Source organism: Episyrphus balteatus, chromosome 1, assembly GCF_945859705.1.
Source record: "Episyrphus balteatus chromosome 1, idEpiBalt1.1, whole genome shotgun sequence".
Classification (NCBI taxonomy): Eukaryota; Metazoa; Arthropoda; class Insecta; order Diptera; family Syrphidae; genus Episyrphus; species Episyrphus balteatus.
This window is the reverse complement of record NC_079134.1, coordinates 124,828,944-124,845,524: the sequence shown is the minus strand read 5'-3', so window position 1 is coordinate 124,845,524 and position 16,581 is coordinate 124,828,944. Positions and strand designations below refer to the sequence as shown.

At 29.1% G+C, this 16,581-nt stretch overlaps 2 protein-coding genes across 3 annotated transcripts; one reads left to right on the top strand and one right to left on the bottom strand.

Moving 5' to 3' along the window:
- The first annotated feature begins 215 nt into the window (after positions 1 to 215).
- LOC129906145 (cyclic GMP-AMP synthase-like receptor) lies at positions 216 to 6,639 on the top strand. Of its 2 annotated transcripts, XM_055981796.1 has the most exons (6): positions 216 to 385; positions 4,604 to 4,669; positions 4,742 to 4,898; positions 5,016 to 5,746; positions 5,849 to 6,038; positions 6,139 to 6,639. In XM_055981796.1, exons 3-6 carry the CDS (start codon positions 4,742 to 4,744, stop codon positions 6,324 to 6,326), a joined length of 1,266 nt encoding a protein of 421 aa, XP_055837771.1. In that variant the 5' UTR covers positions 216 to 385; positions 4,604 to 4,669; the 3' UTR covers positions 6,327 to 6,639. The 2 variants fall into 2 exon arrangements, with proteins under 2 accessions (XP_055837771.1, XP_055837770.1); XM_055981795.1 differs by lacking the exon at positions 4,604 to 4,669.
- Positions 6,640 to 10,075: 3,436 nt separating this feature from the next.
- LOC129910639 (diacylglycerol O-acyltransferase 2-like) lies at positions 10,076 to 13,744 on the bottom strand. The gene is made up of 6 exons (XM_055988093.1): positions 13,658 to 13,744; positions 11,158 to 11,255; positions 10,969 to 11,100; positions 10,558 to 10,902; positions 10,302 to 10,501; positions 10,076 to 10,233 (listed from the first exon to the last, which is right to left on the bottom strand). Exons 1-6 carry the CDS (start codon positions 13,742 to 13,744, stop codon positions 10,076 to 10,078), a joined length of 1,020 nt encoding a protein of 339 aa, XP_055844068.1.
- Between the last annotated feature and the right edge of the window lie 2,837 nt (positions 13,745 to 16,581).

Below are 16,581 nucleotides of genomic sequence, written 5' to 3'. Positions count from 1 at the left end.
TCCCACTATACCCTATAAGAAAGAAAGATAATTTTTTTTTATTTCTCTTTACTAAAATTTACTCTTAAAAAAAACAGTGTTTCAGAACACAGATAAAAAACTACTAAATTCTACTCCATATGGAGTTACTTCTCCTAATGACAAATCCAGCCATAGCAGGTCTCACATTTACAGTCACAAAAATGAAATTAGTCAACTTTAAGTCACAGAAGCTAGACGTAGTTAAGCTCGTAGCAGCACCATTTGTTTTTTTTTGTTTTTCTCTTATATCAATATTTCTACAAATGTTTTGACAAGTAGTTTATTATTTTATCGTATCGAGTTCATTTTGTTTACAATTCACTTAAAATATACATTAATTATTATTATTAAATAAAAGGTAAAGGTAAGTGAACTTTAAGTATGTGAAAAATATTAATCTATTTTCGGTCTTTTTGTTGTAATTTGAACTGCTTGCGTGTGCATTTTTACGATATACCTACTCAATACAGTGCGGATTATATGGGTAGAAGGTAGATAGATGCACTTTGTATACGTCCAACCGTTATACCATTACTTTTAAATTCATCCCTTTTTCTAGAAGTTTCTGTGAAATCCAAAAATATTCATAATATAAAACAATTTATTTAAGTACTAAAACGTGCCTATTGGTTTAAACAGTAATTTTGTATTTTAATATTTGTGTAACATCATGTGTAAATTGAAAAAATGCATTAGTTTTATGAAAACAAATATTTTGACGTTTGCAAGAGTGAGAGAACGTGTAAAAAATATCTTAGAGATACCGAATATAGAGTTGCCATTCAACATTTACAAGAAAAAGTTTGAAAAAATTTTATAAAAAAATGACTCAAATTAAGAGGAACATTTTTTTAAATCTCGCTGAAATATCAGAACCTTCAGCGATATCAAATCAAGACCCTGAATATAGTTCCTTAGAACTCTTGCCTTTCAGAAACTCAGCAAAACAAATTTGAAATATTTATAGGTATTCACTTTCTCAGTTTCGGTCAAAGAAAAGTCTTTGAGATGATAAAAACTAAAACTAGAGACAAATTTTAATTTTTTTGGAAAATAAAAAAAAAATAATAAATCACTTGTTCTGCAACAGGAACTCTAATAAAACTATTTATAAATAGAACAAAATTAGCAATTATATTTGTGGAAAAGTAATAATTTTTGAACCAATTGGGTAAATTAAAAAAAAAAAATTAAATTGCGAATAAAAAATATTCTCTGATGGCAACTCTACACATATATATATTGCTGACATACCGGTTTGCTTGCTTACAAAATAAAAATCAGCTGAAATTACTTTTCAATGATGTGTATGTGTACAAATACGCACAAATACAAATAATGAGTACCTATATTCTTATCAAAATGTTTTTGTTGTATTTATGGTTTCTTCGTGATAATATAGAATGAAATAAGAAATAGGTATTTAAATGTAAACAAATCGTTTATGGGGATGAAAATCTATAGGTCAGATATTTATTTGAAATTTAAAGTATCTTTGCTTATTTTAATTCGAACCTTCCTTCATCCGGTCCAAAGAAATTAAGAGAAAAATTAGTCAGTGTTAGTGTTGTTTTGATTTTGTATTTATTTTAAATGTACATACTACATAGTAGTAGAGCAGGGCTGTGTCGGTCGTTTGGAAAATCCATAAGAGAATATTAAATATTTGACGAGAAAATTTATATCACTTTTGTTAACAAAAAATAAGAAATAATTCGAGATATCAATAAGACATGCATATTACGTAAAGATAAAAAAGTTAGGGCGCATTTGTGCCACTGAACTAAAGCAATTTGCTTAAATCTTAATAATTAATTTTTTTTTATTATTCTAGGTGTATGAAGGAATTCGTCTCACGTACATACTTGCTCTTATGGTAAAAGCTCAAATGTGAAAGATTTTTGTTGAACAAAATAAGAAAAAATTGTATATGTTAATAAAATCTGTTTTTATCATTAATTCCATTTTAAATGATTTTTTACACCAAACCAAGTATGCCATTTGATTTCTCGAATAAAAAGAATCTTTTAGGAAAAAAACTGAAAACCGTTAGAGCCGTTTTTTAAAAAAATATTTTTTATGTATACCTACAAATTTTCTAGCATTTTTCAAAAATAAAATTGATATGCCATTTTTAAGAAAATATTATTCAACATATAAAAACGAAATTTCGAAAAAAAATTCATCAACCCGTTTTCACAAAATTGATTTTTCAAAAAATATGTTTTGAAATATTTTTTAAAATCAAAAAAATTTATATTTGGTAAATTTTCTAAAATTTGTATACAGCGATTACTTAAACGTTTTCTGGTTGAAAACGACTATGTTGTTAATTAGTACAGGTAAAATAGTACATAAAATCAAGAAATAAAAAAAAATTGTTACACTCATGAGACTTGGCAAAAAGTTTGCTTTTGGGATAAGAACCAAGGACAAAAAAAAGTCTATACAAAAAGTTGGGTGGAAGGGTGTTTTTTCGCGGACAAGAGGTAGGGGGTGAAGGTCAAAAATATACTGAAAAAAATTTGTTTGTCAAGTATCATCATATGACACAAATGTTTTCAAGGTATTTTTTGATGCTGAATCTAATGACATAAAAATATAGTCAATACGATTGCTCTAAGAATTACCGATTAAAAACAAGGGTGCTTGTTTTTTTACTTCAACAGGTAAAATATAACAGAAACGTATGTGAAAAACATGCTACACTGACAAAATTCGGGATGAAGGTTTTAGATAAAGCAGGGACAAAAGATTCATAATGTTTTTAAAAATATTTTTGGTGAAAGGGTATTTTTTTGGGGAAATAAGGAAAATCCGCAATAAGTCCGATAAAATCAATGGTGTAAAAGTTACAGTTACGAAATTTATTAAAATGTTGTCTTTCCCATAAGAATGACGTATAAAGTATAACTATGCATTTTTTTCATGTGAAAGGGTGTTTTTTTAGGTGTCGAGAAAATATGCGCATATTTGGAAAAGTGTGCAATAGTAGAGTAATACTAGTGGTACCCTATTGAAATTCAGGAATTATGTTACTTTTGAGATAAGAAACAAGAATCTACAGTGTCTATAAAAATATCATAGTTAAAAGGGTGTTTTTTTTTAGTGAAAACAAAAATGAAGGGCCTACCTAATGAAATTTGGCAAAAACATTGATTTTGGGATAGAAAGCAAGAATAAAGAGTTTTCATAAAAAAAAGTGGGTGAAATGGTATTTTTTTCGAAGAGATGGTAAAATCTGTAATTGGTCCCAAAAAGCTAATGATTCGTGTAAAACGTCTAAGAACTTATATATAAACGTATTAATTGGCATCAAAACCAAAAATAAAATGAATCTTGGCTTTTTGGGACCAAATACAGATTATACTGCCTGTTCGAAAAAGACACCCTTTCACCAAAATTTTTTTTATTAAAACAATTTCAATTTTTTTTACAGTTCTTAACAGAGGAGTACTTGTTCTTTTTGAAAATATTTTTTTATTATGCTCAAGTACCAAATTGGGTGTAGATTTTATGGACTGAATCTCAAAGTAATACATTTTTTTCACCGTTTTTTAGAATTCGGAGACCGTTTTAAGCTACATTTTGTGTTTTGAATTTTTTTTTTTTGTAAACAGTTTTTTTTTGTATTATTTATGTTGAATAAAAAAAGTTTTAATTTATCAAAATTAGTTAGACGTTGTGGAAGTTGTGGTTTTTTTACTCGAGAAAGAAATTTCAATTTTTTGGGACAGTGAAAGAATGAAAAATTAATTTCTCTGGTCATAATAACGGTAGAAAATTTTGAATGGTCTTAATTTTTAGAAAAATGTTATTCTTTGTAACTACGTTTGAAAAATTTTGATATCGATTTTGGTTGCTCAGATATAAATTTTAAATACTGTTCTTTTTTTCTTGAACATGATAACACAAGCCAAAAAAAAAAGTGCCAATAGTTTTGACCGAACCTGCCTATTTTGACGTGCTGAATCCGAATCTGATGTCAGTTGTGCCCAAACACCCTAAAAATTTTGATAAAATTAAAAAAAAATCATGAAAATTGGTTTTTATTGCAATAAATTGAAATTTCTTTCTCGAGTAAAATACCCATAACTTCCACAATTTCTAATTGATTTTAATGAATAAAAGCTTTCTTGATAAAGCATAAAAAGAGCAATAAAATTGTTTATAAAAAATATTTTCAAAACACAAAATGTAGCTTAAAACGGTCTGCGAACTCTAAAAAACGGTGAATAAATGTTTTACTTTGAGATTCAGTCTGTAAAATCTACACCCAATTTGGTACTTTAGCATAATAAAAAAATAAGTACTCCTCTGTTTACAACTGTAAAAAAATCTGAAATTTACCGAAAAATGGCTGTGTAAAAAATCGTTGAAATCTGAAAACATTGAAAAACGGTTTTTTGATGCTAACTTGAAATTTTGAGGGTCTACGAAAAATTTTAAGTTCCGAAATATGATGTACTCAGTAATACCTACAACCTCTGGTAGGTCACTTCCAAAGTAATTGACATGATTTTTTATTTTGTAACACAGTGTAATTTTTAAAAGTCATGCTTTCATGGTTTTTTTTTGGCAGATTTTTGCTATTTCCAATATAATTCCCCTCACTTTCACGACACATTTTTTTTAAGATATATTTGAGGTGCGTAACCTAATATTAAAAAAACATATTTTTTGAAACTTTGTTTTACTAAAACCAATTCATTTTTTTCAGATGGAAGAATTTTATCATTCAATAAGTAAGGCAATCAACATTGATGTTGACCGCGAGGAGTATACCAAATTATATGATTTTGTAAGGCAATCTATCATAAACGGCCTCAAAGAAAATGAAATTTTCAAAGCTCTTTTTGCAGATTTAAGTTTATGCGGTAAGTATACTCAATTGGTAATTTTGTTTAAATAAAATGTCTGTTTTAAGGCCCTGAACAAAAAGAGGATGTTAAAAGAGTGACATTTTTGAATTTGTATTTAATTCTTTTTCACAGGAAGTTACGCTGACAATTTAAAAGTAACCAAGCCTAACGAATTTGATCTGGTAGTGAGACTTGAATTTCCTTTCCCTGACGACGTCCATCTAGAAGAAGATCCATTAAATGGCGGAAATGTGTGGATAAACTTGGTCAGCGTTATTCATAAAGTTGACACTCAAAATCCACGAAGAGAATTTTTGTATAAATTTTTAAAACACATCACAAACGACAGTGGCTATTTATTACTTGACAAATTCCAAAGTTGGTTTGAAGGAACCTTAACTAAATATTTAATTAAAATTAGCCATACGCTAACATACAATTATGAGAAAATACTATTAAGATACAAAAAACAAGGACCAGCTCATACAATTACCGTTAGAAGTTGTAGCTATGATGAAATATCAATTGATTTTGTTCCAGGATTTCGATTTTCGAAATCACAATCAGTATCTCCATTTAGTGAATTGATTGAAGAATGTGACACTTGGGAGGCTATTCCTAAGCCAGCTATTGGAAAATCTAGCAATCCATCGTTTCAATGTTCGTACACGGAATCGGAGAGAAGACTTTTAACGGGAAGAAATCAATTTAAGAATGCTTTGCGAATGATGAAGAAATTTCGAGATATGAATCCGGGATTGGTCAATTTGAAAAGTTATTATATTAAAACATTGTTTTTGTGGCACAGTCAATTGTATGAGCAAAATTACTGGAACAATCCAAATGAATCGATTATGGATGATGTAAGTATCCCCTTGAATGCACAAAATGTCTAAAAACTTATTCAATAAAATTTCACACAAAAAATTATTAATTAAAAAAAAAAAAACTACCTATTATTACAGATGTTCGAAGCACTTGAAACAGCATTAAAGAAAAGGGAGATCAAATTTTTTTGGGATAAAGAAGTAAATCTTTTACGATTCTTATCAAATAATCAAATCGATGTCATGTATCACGAAGTTCGAAATGCGAGAAAAATTATATCAAAACGCTCTGAGAGTCAAGATCTACAAAATATCAAAGATCTTTTCCGTAAGTATTTCATTAATACTTTTTTGTAATATAGATAAATGTTTGTACATACATATATTTTAATATTAACAATTTTTTGTTTCTATTTGATTTTTTTCAGTAACCAAAGAAGAACAAAATGTTATGCCTCAACAACTTGAAATGGAAATTGAAAAGAATTTTTGGGAAATTGCAAAAGAAAAAGTTGCAGCTGCAACTCCCTATCTTCCTTGGGTTGCAGGTGCTGCAGCGGGAGCAGTCATCCTTGGTGCTGTATTTTTTGGCAGGAATAGAAATAATAATAATTAAGACTATAAATCTTACTTATACAATATAAATGATCCACACTATTTGTGATTGTACCAATATACCTAATATTGTAGGTACCTATCAGTTTGCCTTGCGACGCTTCTGGTAAAAGTTTTTAATATTATATTGAAAACATAATAATAATAATTTTATATTGAAAACAGAGCAAATAAAATAAATAAAATGTTTTATGTATATTTATGTATACTCATATTAATTAATTAATTTACTTAATTCATTATTTTAATTTTAAATATTATTTTAATGTATTTTTTCACTATATAAACAAATAAAGTTAAATATTTAAAACTAAGATGCTTAAGCCGTTGTAAAACAACCACTGGTTTTGTTTTGCTTTTTCCAAAGAAAAAAAAAAAACAATATATTCAGTTAATACTTTTTCTTAACAAGAATTAATTAAAGATTTTTCAAAGGACACAAGATTTTCGTTAAACTTATGAAATGACCATCATCATTCACTTGGTAAAATTTACATTATAACTTTTACTTTTCCATAATTCCTTTGTACCCACAGGAATTTAAAAACTGAGAGACTAAAAATGAATTATTAATTGACACATAAAAACAAAGTTAAAACAAAACATCATTGGTCCATTTTCAAAACATTAATTTTTCATTTTTTTTTTCGCACGAACTTGCTCTTAGGTTTAAAGTTACTAAAATGTTTAAGAGATTTTAAATAGAAATTTAGAATGGACAAAAAAAATCGCTTTTTCAAAGCCAAAACAAAAAACAACATCTGAAAACGAATTGAGCTCCAAAACAAGTATGCAATTTGATATCTTTAAATAAGATGCATTTTAAGAAAAAAAATTTCAAAATCCTCAGAGCCGTTTTCAAAAAAAAACTTATTTTTTTAAATAATTTTTTGAAAAAAAGAATCTAAAATAAAATTGGTATTCCATTTTGTAGAAAATACTTATCAATCTTAAACTAAAATTTCAAAACAATTCAATGTCCGGTTTTTTTTTTCAAAAATTTGATTTTTTATTTATGTAGGTAAATCCAAAAATTATTTTTTTCAAAATTTTATTTCTGATTTATATAAAAACTGTATAAATGCTTTTGTATGAAAAAAGTCCTTGAAATTTAATGAGTAGTTTTGCAGAAAATCAGGTACCGTTAATAATGATTTTCGAAAAAAAAAGAAATTCTATGAAAAGATAGAGGGTGTTTTCATAAACGTCGGAAATCTGCGTCAGTACAATCGTCTTTCGGCTTTGCTGCATTAATGAACACACCAATTCTGCAGAATGTTTGCAGGCCTGCGTTGGTACAATTTTCAGCAGTCACTGAGTGTTCATAAACGTCAGAAAAAAAATATAAAAAAATTACCACAGAATGAGTTTTGTTTACCTAAGCAAAAAAATATTTCTTTTTCAGTTCCCGAAAATATTGTTTTTAATAACACGAAAAATTTGTAAACCGTGTTACATTAGGGTGGCTAAAAAAAATACTTTCTTCTAAAAAAAAATAATAAAAACACAGAGTAGTTCACATTTAAAACAAATTATCTATGGAAAAAATATTTTTAATTAGGGTTTAAAAAAGGTTTAGAAAGTTTTTTTACGCGTTTGAAAAAAAAAAAAATGATTTTTAGTGCACAGAAAGTTTGTTAAGTGCGTTTTTGCTATAGTAATATTAAATTCATGCCGAATTAATTAAATTTAATTTGGTTGAATTCCAAGCGTAAATGTTAAATATACCATTTTTCTGAGCCCCCTAATTCGAAAATACCTACCCCAATTTTACATTATATTTCATAAACCATGTTTTACAAACTTTATCTGCAGTGAAAAATAATTTTTGTAATTAATTAAAAAAAAAAAAGTTTGAACCACCCTAATGGAAATTTTTGTTTTTCTTCAATAATTCGGTCAAAACAATATCCACGTTGATTTTTTTGGAATTCTTCAAGCAACTGTAGAAGATAACATTTTTTAGAGCCACCCTAATACGAAAAAAATTTAATATAAACTCATCATCTCAAAAAACACGATTTCGAAATTTTCTGTGTCATTAAAATTTAAATTTTTCGAAAAATGAAAAAAGAAACATTTTTTGCACCACCCTAATTAATATGCTTGCTTTTCATTTTTTTTAACAATATTTAAATTTATTAACACAAAAAAATCGAATCAGGAGTCAAATAAATTTCTTCTTGAGTTCTGCAGCAATAAAATTTTGGCTGCGCATGCGCAATCTGCCCGATGTTGACGACATACTGACGTTTATGAACAGCAGAACTGCAGTTGGACTAAGTTAGTCCGATCGCTGATCTGACTTTATGAACACGACTAACGCAGGACTAAGTTAGGCAGACGTTTATGAAAACACCCAGACCTTACCTACCTAAAAACTAACATTTGAATTTCTTAAACAAATTCGTTGGATTCGTTTTTAAGAAAATTTAACTTTTTCGTTATTTTTAATCCAAAAAAATTAATTCCAAAAACCCCTCTAGAGAGTCTGCGAAAAACGATACATAGGTACCAAGTTTGATGTTAATCGGCCCATCCATTTAGGTTATACAGACAGACAGACTGGCAGAGAGGCAAATAAACAGACATACAGACGGACTTCCGGGACCCATTTTTTTGCATTCTCTATAATAATAATGTCATGGTCTGTTTTTTGTACGAAAGAATAACATGATTTAATACAGTACCTACCTACATATATCGCAAGTAATTTAGATGGAGAAATCCAAAGAAGTGGTTTTCACCATGCCGTCAGTTGGTTTGTACATCTGTACGTTTGTACGCTCATGGCTCATCTGTACACTGTTCCATTGCATAAATAGTAGGAGAGCTAGTGGCACATTTGACTAAGGTAGCTCTTTTAAGGCTGAAAATTCGTACAGTGGTAGTTTTCAGCATGCTAAGTAAGAAAATCTTGGTCTGGCAGGCCTCAGCGGTGCACATCATATATATATTTGACCTTGAAAGTTTAATAGACCCCCCCCATAGTAAAAAATGCTTGTATTTAACTCCTCTGCAAGAATCAGTTACTAATTTTCTCCGCCTTAGAAAACCATTTTTGGTTCAAATTTTTTTTTTGTATTTTATATTTTTTGGGTCTATCTCCCCCCCGTTTAGGAGGGAGGGGCAATTTTCTAAAAAAGTAACTCAAAATAAAAAAAAATTATTTAAAAACGACGGCAACACCTACAGTTATGAGTGATACATTTTTCAAAAGGCAAAATATTACACTTTATATAAGTTTTTAAATCAAGTTATTTTAATCAATACTTTTTGAAATAATCGATTTCAAAGTCAAATTTTGGGCAAAAAAAGTTGAAAATTAAACTTTCAAGGTCAAATATATATATGATGTGCACCGCTGAGGCCTGCCAGACCAAGATTTTCTTACTAAGCATGCTGAAAACTACCACTGTACGAATTTTCAGCCTTAAAAGAGCTACCTTAGTCAAATATGCCACTAGCTCTTGGACTAAAACGGGTGGACAAATTTTCTTCAAATATAAATTAATTTACGTTTTCCAAAATGGCAGATTGTGTGCCAGAAGGGTGGCGGACGTACCAATAAAAATAAGTATATCTACAAACTTTCTTTCAGATCAGCCTTCCTGTATTTCGTTCCAAAAAGTGGCTCTTATTGTATACTTAATTTTCTGTGCTATAAGAAAAATTCAAAAAGTTGTTACTTTTTATAGTTTAAATATTTTTATTAACATAATGTTTTGACATTATAGTAATATCCTTTAACTACGTCATCACTAAAAAGGTCTTTTCTGATTCTGGAATATATTTAGCCTTATGTGTTTCAAATAGTGCATTCAAATCATCCATAAATTTCTGATGATACTTTTCAACATCTTCTTTTTTTGGATCATCAGATTTTGGTACATCGATTGGAGCGCCAACTTAAAAACAAAACATTAAAACTGTCAGTTAACTTCAAATTCCCAAAACTCAAGACCAAATAACTTACCAACTTGTACAATACGCCTACGCTGCGGTAGCATTCCAATATTGTACTGAAAAAATCCTCTTCCCAGAATAATTAACGGAGAAATACCAGTGACTTTTTTCACCAACAATTGCATATTTCTGACAAATGAATTTGGTGGATTATCCAATTGATCAAATACATCAACTTCACCAAATGAAAATACTGGCACAATGGCAGCACTGAAAACACTCAAATAAATATATTGATCTTGAAAATTGAACAAACATCATCTTACCCCGTTTGCATGGCTACTTTAATGAAACCTTTTCGATCTTTAATAGTAATAATGTATTTGCCAGGTTTCGAATCGAGAGCTTCTTTTGCTCCACCAACTGCCACTGCAACAGCTGATGCAGTATATCCATCAGCAGCATTTATTGGATCATTGGGATCATTTGAAGTTGTCAGATTGTTTAAGAGAGACTTCTTTGTCACCGATATTAAGCCCCATAACTTGACTATATGACGCCAAAAAGGTGTACTAAATTGAAATGCCATGGTTGCTCCGATTGGACGAACTTTTGGAAATAGTTCATCCCATTTTGAAATGTCCACCACAATGTTTATGAAGCCACCAATTCTTTAAAATTTGAATTATAGTTTTAATTCAGAAGTGGTATGCATTTTTAATGTGTGATTTATTTACGAAGTTACTCCATGTGGATAACATGCTAGAAGATAGTTCTTGTTTGGTGGTAGTTCTTCGGTTTTCACAAGTTCCACAGGAAAATAATCTCGAAAATGTTTCCAAAAGAAATTATCTCGCATCCATCTCAATCTTAGGTAGGAAACAGTTGAGCATGTCAAAATTTGTATTTAAGTTAGAATTACTTACCCTGAGCCTCTGACTTCATTTTCAGACTTTTCTCTGTCGAAATAAATCCAGATTCCGTATGCAATTAACAGAGCTTTCAAATAATAATTTCCAAATACCTGGAATTGGAAGGAAATAAAATGCAATTAAAATTCTATTATAAATTCGTATTGGTAATTTGCATACTAAAAAGAAATCTTCCTGTACCTCCCATACCAATTTTTCAAGTCATACCAAATAACTCGAAAATGGCTCTAACGATTTAAACTAAACCTTGCACACAATATACCCAAAGCGATTGTAATAAAACTGCGTTTATTTTTTTTTTCCAAAAAAGTCAAATAAAAAAACAATTTTTTTTTTCATTTAACAAAATTTAAATGTCGGCTCTTCCCCAATATAAATTTTTTTTTTAATTTATTTAGAGCCAGCTCTTCAAATCTACAAGTAAACTACCATAAAAGTGTTTTGAACTGTAAGAGCAATCTATTTTTCAAACTTGCCTGATTAGATTGCCCAAGGTTAGCCTAAGATAGCCCAAAATTTGTTTTCGCTACCCTTGTTCTAAATATTGCACCGGATTTATTTTTGTTTTCACCTAAAAAGTCAAAAAAAAAAAAATGTATTCATTGTAAAAATTATTAATTTTGCACTCCTCCGGTTCGTTTGATCAACGTTAATGGGGCCCAACTTTTTTTTCTTTATTCCACTATTTTTTCACTGAAAAAATTGTGATTTTTTTTTTCCTGTGGAAAAATCATTATGGTAAAACCGTCGTTTGTTTGCTCAAGGTTAGCTCAGGATGGCTCAACTTTTATTTTCGCTATCCTACGTTTATTTTAAAAATAATAGAAGCATTAGTTTTAATTCACCTCACAAAAAAAAATAGTACTCATACGCCACAGTGACCTTTTAAATTTATTAATTAGAAAAAAGTAAATCCACTGGTGTGGGCATTTCGCCTCAAATGTTATTTATTTGACTTAGAATGCTAACTTGATTGAATGTCGTCTATATAACAATCCCCTTAAAAACCTATGGTTTATTTGTTTAATTTCACCTTAAAAATCACATAATACAAATATTTTTCGAAGTGTAAAAACATTTATTTATTTTGGTTTTTTTTACACTTTTTCTCAACTAACCATGATAGTTCCAACAAATTACATCACTTTTTTTTCGTGCATAAGAAGTAGGACAATAACATAGCTGTCACATACAAAATAGGTTTTCACAAACGATTTCTTAGATTGATTCCAATTTTTTGGAAAATAGGCTATCACAAACAATGTATGAAGCCACAAACTATTTCATTGGTAAATTCGAAATTTGTATTCAATTAAAAATTCAAAATCCATTTCCCATCTTTGAAGTAGAAACTGCAACATGTTGCTCACGTCAAAAAAAAAATAATATCTCCATCATCATCATGAATTTTATGCATAGCTCCGCCCATAATGATAAACAACATGAAAGTGTGGTGAAATTTAATTAGTTTTTCTTTTCTCAAAAACTATGTTGTCAAAAACGATTTCTAACCGAATGGTTATAAAAAGTCTATATTATTTCAGTTTTGAAAAAAAAAACATGACTAACTGGTACTTTTTTTTTATTTTTTTAACAACAAAATAACAAGCAAGTCAAACAGTCACAAACGATTGACATGAAAAAAATTCGAAAAATTAATTTTGTTTTAAATTAAACTTTTCAAAAATAATCTTAAACAGTGATGTAATTCGACGTCAGAAGTACCCAAAAAACGCGTTTTTGACCTGTTAATATTCAAGTATTTCGAAAACGTGACACGTCACTCGAAGTTACACTACTACATTGCACTTGTAGGCACAAACTACATGAACAAAATGAACAGTTTATTAAGGAATCCTTTAGAAAAAAAAAACAACAAATATCTCTCTGGTATGATAGAAATAAGTAATAGCATGAAAAAATGTTAATGTATTCACAATATTATGATGGTAGCACAAAAGGTATTCATCTTTTTCTTATGTTTCAAACATAACTTTTCTAATTTCGTTTGCTTACATTAGTTAAGCAACAAATTGTAAATAGTCGCAAATGTCACAAAGTTACGCGTAAATCATAAAACTTGCACAAAAAAAATCGCGAAGATGAGAAGCAAAAATGGAATTCCGCTGCACGACTTTTTGAGGACCGATCGACATCGAAAAAAAAAAATGAAGCGTGCGGTGGCGATGCTTTGGCGGTTTTTCGACCGAGTACAAATAAGAAAATAAAAGACTGAATTTGTCGCTGATTCATCGATGTCGAAAAGATCTATCTATCTAAAGCCTTCGGTGCATTTTTCCTCCAAACGTGAGTCGGTGGTTTGGCGGTCGAGAAAATTAATTTTTTTTTCTATAAAAATACAATTTTCGTTTTTACTCAGAAACTCACTGTTCTTTCGAATTTTAAAATAATAATCACTTAAATAGAATAGAGGACAGTTTTCTCTCACCAGCAATAAAATGTAAAATAAATGCGAAGCTAAACAAAAACCAACTACAAGCAACATATAGACGGCAGTTGTAAAAGTTTGTATTCTCCTGCGCAGAGGAACATTTATTGGTGCCCACACGATTTTTGACATAATTTTCTTTTAAAAATAAATATTGTATATAAAATAAAAAATTAAATAAATAAATATAATTTAAACCACGTGAGAAGAGAACTTGCTCTCGTTGCGAAAGTTCAATACAGACAGACAGACAAACTGAAAACATTCTATTCGACTTTCAATATTTATATTTTTCATTAAGAAAAATGCAAAAATCGGCTAAATTTAAATTTAGCAGTTGAACTTTTTTTTTCTCTTGTGTTTAAGGCAGAAAAGTGTGTAGAGGACAAGTTTAATTTTTGTGAAAATAATTTCAATTCGAGATAAAATTCTCAGATATAGCGATTTTTTATTATAAAATTTGAGCATTTATATGAGACATCTAGAGTACCCTATTAATTGTTGAGACTTAATGTATTTATGTTTTTATATTATCTAATTGCAATTTAAAATTAAATAAAAAAATTATAGAAAAAAAGAGCACATGTAAAAGACAGACGGTATAAAAAACATTTAATTACCTAGTAGATAATGATAATAATAAGTTAGAAAGCTGAAACAAAAACAGAAGTTGATTAAAATTTAAAAATCTTATGAATACAAAAAACTTTTTAATATTTCTGAAAGTACATCAGTTGAAGTTAAAGATGTTACGTCTTGCGTTGCTAAGTTCAACAATTTTTTTGTATTTGTTTGTTTTTTTTTTAGGTCTGTATATTTGTAAAAAATATAAAGTTGTAATAAATTAGTAAAAAAAATTATAGTAAATGATCTTATGGATTTGTATAAAATTCTTTAACATACTAAACCCCGCTAGAGTTAAACGACACAGAAATACAATTTTACCATCTAGGCAACTCCAGCTCCAGTCATAAAGGCGCTCTTTTTTTGGCAGCCAAGAAAAGATTAAATAGGTTTTTCACACCAAAGCCAAAATGAGGTTATCCGCAAAAAGTTTTTGAAAACTCGAAAAGCGTTCAGGTTTTAGTTTGACATTTCAATTAGTTTGCTTCTGCTACCGTCTCCAAATAATTAGAAAAATAAGAAAAAACATACCTAATTTAATTATAGTAAATTTTTGACGTGATAACTTCTTATAAATCGATGAACCATGGCAGCCACCACAAAAAAGTGACGCCATTTTCTAACGTTATACTCTCGCACTTTCGCAGTGCGGCAAAAAATTTCAATTCAAAATTAGAGATACAAAAATCTTCTATAGCTTATTTGAAAGATAATAACCTTAAGCTTAATCCAAATGAAGGATTTTTAAAAATTCCGTCATTTAATAGGGTAAACAGGGGTAAAACGGAAAGATGAAATTTGGGCTAAAATCTAAACGCAAAGTCGTAGAGAATTAATTTTTTTTTGCTATAGATAGATGAGATTAATTTAAGAATAACTGCATTTAAGAAAAAATTCTAAAAAATTCTGAAACTAAGCTATAACGTTTTGTTTGAACGTTGTACACGTGTTGGGGCTTTGACAAAATGATGATTTTGGGTAAAGGAAATTTTTTTTGACAATTCTAAAGGTGCCAGGTGAAAGATGAGAAAAAAAAAATTAGGCGTCTGAGACGATTTTTTTTCTAACACTCTGCGTTTCGAAATATGAATTTTTGAAAAACACCTTGTTATTTAGGGGTATTTTTGGGTAGTTTTTGATTTTTAGCTTTTTTTGGAGCATTCAAAAAATCTCAAACTTATAGGACATGTAGGTTTTGGCTTTATGCATACATGTGCAAGAATTTGGAATCGTTTAGTGAGTTTTGACTGAACAACGGATGAAACAAGTTTCTAAAAAAACACGTTTTTTTGCCGTTTTTAATCGATTTTCATTGTTTTTTATTTTTATCTTTTTTTCTTTAATAGGTACAGGAATAAAGTATACGGAGTAATGATAGACCATGACTACGACTAAATGTGCGCGAAGTTTCAATCATTTTTGTAAACACAATTTTGATATAACGGTAAAATAAAATTTTAGAATTCAACAGATACAATTACCTTTCATTTGGTATACCAAACATAACGGTAGACTAACTACAAGCTACACAATGTTAAATCAAGAAACTTGCGAAAAACCTCAAAACACCAGTAGAGATCTGTTACCCCCCGAACAGCCACCAGTGTGGGAAGTACCATAATCTAAGTCTGGAAATTCGACATGGTTGACTTTACAAAATTCTTACTTCTCTTGTAGGCATCTTTGAAATGAGATTGATACGTCATATGAAAGGTAAAATAATAAGCTTTCACATGGTGTAAAATATAGGTTGTCAAATAAAAAAATTGATTCCATAGCCTGAGAACATAATCATAAATGTTTTTTTTGCTTTTTTTAATGAAATTTGATAGAGTTCAAAAAATTCTAGCTCTTTTTGTAGATGTCTCATAGACCTGATCGATATATATATTTTGAGCTAAGACAACAAGCTTTCAGATGGTATAAAATTTTTCATAATTGTTAGGAAAAAAAATGGAATTAATGACATGAGAAGATAAAAATTCATGTTTTTTTTGCTTTTTTTGATGAAAATGATTGTTTTCAATAAATTATTTTTATACTTTTTGCGAATTGTAAAAATTAAAAAATGGTTTTATTCTTCTCAGAGTGCATCGCAATCTCGGACTTTAATTTAGATTGGCAGAAACAACATCTAAAAAGAGCTCCGCACAGAAAACAAAGGTCTGAAGTCTATGCGGAAAACCATTTAAAGTTTCTAAACGGTGATGATTTTTTGAAACATGGATTTTTTGCAGTTAGGTTTGAATCATTTTCGAAGGATTTTGACTCAGATAGCACAAAATGTATCGTTTATAAGTTAATGTGTAGTTTGAATTTTGAATTTTTCAATGTTTGACCCCCAA